The sequence below is a fragment of the Solanum tuberosum genome, unplaced genomic scaffold (genome assembly GCF_000226075.1).
Source record: "Solanum tuberosum cultivar DM 1-3 516 R44 unplaced genomic scaffold, SolTub_3.0 scf00279, whole genome shotgun sequence".
NCBI lineage: Eukaryota > Viridiplantae > Streptophyta > Magnoliopsida > Solanales > Solanaceae > Solanum > Solanum tuberosum.
In genome coordinates this window covers 361903-366843 of record NW_006239204.1, presented here as the reverse complement: position 1 = coordinate 366843, position 4941 = coordinate 361903, and the positions used below count along the sequence as shown (strand labels likewise).

The 4941-nt window shown below is 41.9% G+C and overlaps 1 protein-coding gene across 1 annotated transcript; it reads right to left on the bottom strand.

Moving 5' to 3' along the window:
* Window positions 1-971: 971 nt before the first annotated feature.
* LOC107062899 (uncharacterized) lies at window positions 972-4550 on the bottom strand. The gene is made up of 8 exons (XM_015314098.1): window positions 4133-4550; window positions 3813-4084; window positions 3375-3665; window positions 2968-3182; window positions 2592-2885; window positions 1827-2295; window positions 1200-1304; window positions 972-1139 (listed from the first exon to the last, which is right to left on the bottom strand). Exons 1-8 carry the CDS (start codon window positions 4548-4550, stop codon window positions 972-974), a joined length of 2232 nt encoding a protein of 743 aa, XP_015169584.1.
* Between the last annotated feature and the right edge of the window lie 391 nt (window positions 4551-4941).

The window sequence follows — 4941 nt, the reverse complement described above, 5'->3', positions numbered from 1 at the left end:
TCTGACTTAGGTAAGTTCTAGTTATGTTTCTAGGCTAAAATTAATCAAAACCACGTAGTTTAGTGTTAAAACGACGTAGTTTAGGGGTTAAACGAAATAGAAAAGACCAAAAGACCCCCGACTTAACTAATGTCGGAGTGACCGACGGACGGGACTGACGGGCCGTAGGTCAATCGACGGTCCGTCGATTGGAGTCGTCGGTCGAGTCTGCCCGGCAGGGCTTCACTAAAACGAGCATAAATTTTTACTCGGAGGTCAGATTTTAGCAAACTCGGTGGCGTTGGAAAGAGGATTCAATTATCTATCATATCATAGGTAATGGGACACTAATTCCTTTTGTGCTAAAAGTTATGACCATCTGAAGTTGACCCGATCACAATTTTCTTCTAACTGTCTGCTCCCCTTTCCTACGGTCAGACCTACGGACCATGCATCGAATGACGGTCCGTGCTGGTCAACCATCAATCGGGACTGAAGCTGGGTTTAGGGGCATCGATCCACGGTTACGAACCACGGTCCATGACCTGACCTACAGACCGTAGGTCCGGCTGTGGGTTAACAGTTAGCTGAATTTTTGGCTGAGTTCTGGGGGAGTTTGCTGACACGAACCACAGACCTGCTGGACGGACCGTGGGACCTCCTACGGTCCGTGGTTGGTTCCGTGAGTGCTACCTTCAACATAAAAAATCTGCAATCTGGTCTATTTTCGGGTACAAGGTGTTACAATGAGCATCTTTATGGATGGTAGGATAGTAATACCCACGCTGCAGAATTTTATGAGCAATTTGAATACCACTATGATGCCCACCGACAGGTGATGAATGACATGCCTGTAGTATACTCATCACCTCAACCTCGGGTACACAACGACAAATAATCTCATCAGCACAGATACAGAACAAGTAAGGCTCTTCCCAAAAGAATTTCTTCATATCAGTCATGAACTTTCTCCTTTGGTGGAATGACAAATCTTAAGGCACCAACTCGCTTGCCAAATAATTTGCAAAGTCAGCTAACCAAAGAATAAGTTCAGTAGAAGCAGCCAATACATGTTCATCATGGAATGCATCATTAATCTCAATGCCATCATCAAGCTTGATCATAGCTTCTTCCTCTAATCTGGATAAGTGATCGGCAACCTGATTTTTTGTTCCTTTCTTATCTTACACCTCAAAGTTGAACTCTTGCAACAATAGTACCCATCTAATCAATCTCAGTTTTGCATCCTTCTTAGCCATAATACACCTCAATGTAGAATGGCCAGTATGCACAATAACTTTAGTGCCAAGCAAATAGGATCTAAACTTCTCAAATGCGAAAACCAGAACAAACATTCATGTTCAGTCATAATATAGTTCTTTTGAGCAATATTCAAAGCTTAGCTCGCATAGTAAATAGAATGAAGATTTTTCTCTCGCCTTTGTCCTAATACTACGCCAAGTGCTACCACACTTGCATTGCACATCACTTCAAACGGTTGTCCCCAATCCGGTGAAATAATGACAGGTTCAAAAATCAATTTGTTTTTCAATTCCCCAAATGCTCTCAGACAAGCATCATCAAACTCAAAATTACACTCCTTCTCAAGTAGCTTGCATAATGGGTGTGCAATTTTAGAGAAATTCTTGATGAACCTTCGGTAGAAAACTTCTAACACCTTTTACAAAGATGGGTGGTGGGAGTTTTTCTATTACCTCAACTTTAGCTCTATCAACTTCAATACGTTTCTACGAAATCCGATGACCCAGGACTATACCCTCTTTCACCATAAAGTGGCATTTTTCCCAATTGAGCACAATATTGCACTTTTCACACTGTTTTAGCACCTCAGCCAAATGAGTCAAACAGTCATCAAACGAATCACCAACAAAAGAGAAATCATCCATAAATACCTCTAATGTGTCCTCCACCATATCTGAAAATATAGACATCATGCAACGCTGGAATGTAGCCGGAGAATTACATAACCAAAACGACATTCTCTTGAACACAAAAGTCCCATAAGGACAAGCGAAAGTGGTATTTTCTTGATCCTCCGTAGCTATGGAGATTTGATTGTAGACCGAATACCCATCTAGACAACAATACCAACCATTTCCAGCAAGACGATCTAGCATTTGGTCCATGAACGACATTGGGAAATGGTCTTTCTCGGTCCATGCATTCAACTTGCAATAATCCATACACACTCTCCAAATAGTTACCGGCCTCATTGGAACAAGCTCATTCTTAGCATTGGGAACCACAATGATTCCTCTTTTCTTTGGCACACACTGAACTGTGCAGACCCAACTACTGTCAGCAATAGGATATATGAATCCAACATCTAACCACTTGATGATCTCCCTTTCACAACCTCTTGCATCGGGGAATTCAACCTCCGTTGATGCTCAATACTTGGCTTGTTGTTCGACATGAGTTGAATTATGTGAGAACAAATGTCTGGTGGAATCCCAATAATGTCCGCAATACTCCATCTTATAGCCCTTTTAAATCGCTTCAATACCGATATAAAAGCCTCTATTTTCCCTTCACTCAAGTCAGCCGCAATAATGACAGGCAAAGTGTTGTTCTAGCCCAAAAATACATACCACGAGTGAGATGGAATAACCTTAAGTTCCAACTTCAGAGGCTCATCCACGGATGGTTTTGCTGGAGGAGTGTCACGATTCTTCATGTCTAATTGCAATCGCTTTGGCTTGAAACGAAACTGAACCCCCTCAAGTGCAGCAACTAGCTCATCATAGTCATAAATACCATCACTTTCAAAATTCATTATCACAGTTGCTAGTGCCTCAACACCTAACGTCTCTTCGGTAGACATTTCGGGTTCTTGCTCAACAGTATGAGTTAATACCGATAAGATTCTTGAGATCACTTTCATGCTTCATAGACTGACAAATATTAAAAGTTACCTCTTCATTGTTCAGTCGAAACTTCATCTGCCCTCTCTCCATATCAACCAACGCATGCCCAGTAGCAAGAAATGGTCTCCCTAAGATGTTGGGGACCTCAAAATCAACCTCGCAATCCAGTATCACAACATCCGTCGAAAAGATGAATGACTCAACTTTCACAAGGACATTTTGTAATACTCCAATATGTCTGTTCACAGTTCTATCAGCCATAAGTATACGTATTGTAGTCGGCTTTGGAGCTCCTAAACCCAACTTTTTATAGATCTACAATGGCATCAAATTAATGATAGCTGCCAAATCACACAGGGCCTTCGCAAAGTGCAGTATACCAATAGTACAAGGAATAGTGAAAGCTCCAGGATCCTCTTTCTTCTGCACAAGTGACCTAGTAGCAATGGCACTACAATGTTGAAACTTTTCTTCATTCTTAAAACTGACAACCCTCTTTTTGCTCACCGAGTCTTGCATGAACTTCGCATACCCAGGCATTTGTTCCAAAGCTTCTATCAACGGGACATTTATGGATAGTTGCTTCAACATAGCTATGAACCTGCGATATTTTCCCTCTTCAGTCTTTTTCACCAACCTTAGTGGGAAGGGAGTTGGAGATCTAGGCATTGTAATAACTTTTTGGGTTGCCTCAACTTCCTTTTCTGCATCCACTTTCGGCTCCTCAGTAACCTCAACTTCATACTCACCTTTTTCTGTCACACTTTCCACCTCAGTCGGCACGGGGGGATCTATATTCTACTTTTCACCTCGAGTAGTGACTGCCATGCAATGACCATCAGTTTTTGGATTTTGAATTGTATTGCTAGGAAGTGTTCCTAGTTGACGTAGGTTCATCGTCGCGGACAACAGACTAACCTACTGCTCAAGTTGCTTAATTGATACTGCATGGGCGTCAACTTTCTGACCAATTCCAGATAGATCATTACACATCTCCTTCATATTGTCATCAGTTGCATCAAATCTCTTCATTATCTTCTGCATCATATCTTCAATGCTAGTCATACTTGACCCAGCCTCTCTATTACCAGGTGGAACATAAGGTCCACTATTCTCATTCCTGTTGCCATAGCCATTTTGATTATAGTTGTTATCACATTTGAAGTTCCCATCACGGACATAGTTCCCTTCACGGTTGTAGTTACCATAGTTCCGACCTTGGCGCCAATTATTTGAATTAGAACCTTGGGAGTTGGTTCAAAAACCCCCCGTCTGATCATTCACTTGATGCACATCTTTCTCATAAAAGTACTCATCGACTAGCGGTGCTCTGGGTTGGTAGCTCACAACATTCACTTTCTCTGCACTCTCACTCATATGTTTTAATACCAAGCCAATTTTTTTCCTCATTTGGGCCATCTCCTCTCGAATATCATCATTTGATTGACTTGTTGCAGTTTGGACCACAAACGTGCTTCTACCTGTATTTGCCTTTCTAGTGCTCCATGCCTTATTGTTCTTGGAGATCCTCTCAAGTTTCTCAGCAATCTCCTTAAAGGTGCATTCCCCATAAGAACCTCCCGCAATAGTATCTAGCACAGCCTTGCCATCGTCATTCTGTCCTCTGTAGAAGTACTCTTTCAGTGACTCATCATCAATGCGGTGGTTCGGCACACTCCTCATGAACCCAGTGAATCTATCCCATGAACTACTTATCGACTCTCAAGGTCGTGCCATGAAGTTATTTAGTTTATCCTTGAGATTCAACTTCTTGGACACCGAAAAGTACATTGCCATGAACACCTTGTACAACTGGTCCCATGTATAGATTGAATTGTATGGCAGCTCCGAAAGCAACATCACCTATCAACGAGAGTGGGAATACTCTCAAACCTATTACATCCATGTCCAAGTCTGGTCGTCCCACACTACTCATACATAAACTTTTCAATTTAGTCATGTTAGCATATGGATCTTCCGAAGGTAACCCAGCAAACAACCCTCTTGATGTAAGCATTTGCATGAGACTACTGGTCACCACAAAAGAATGTCCATGTGGTAGTGGAGGTAGAAC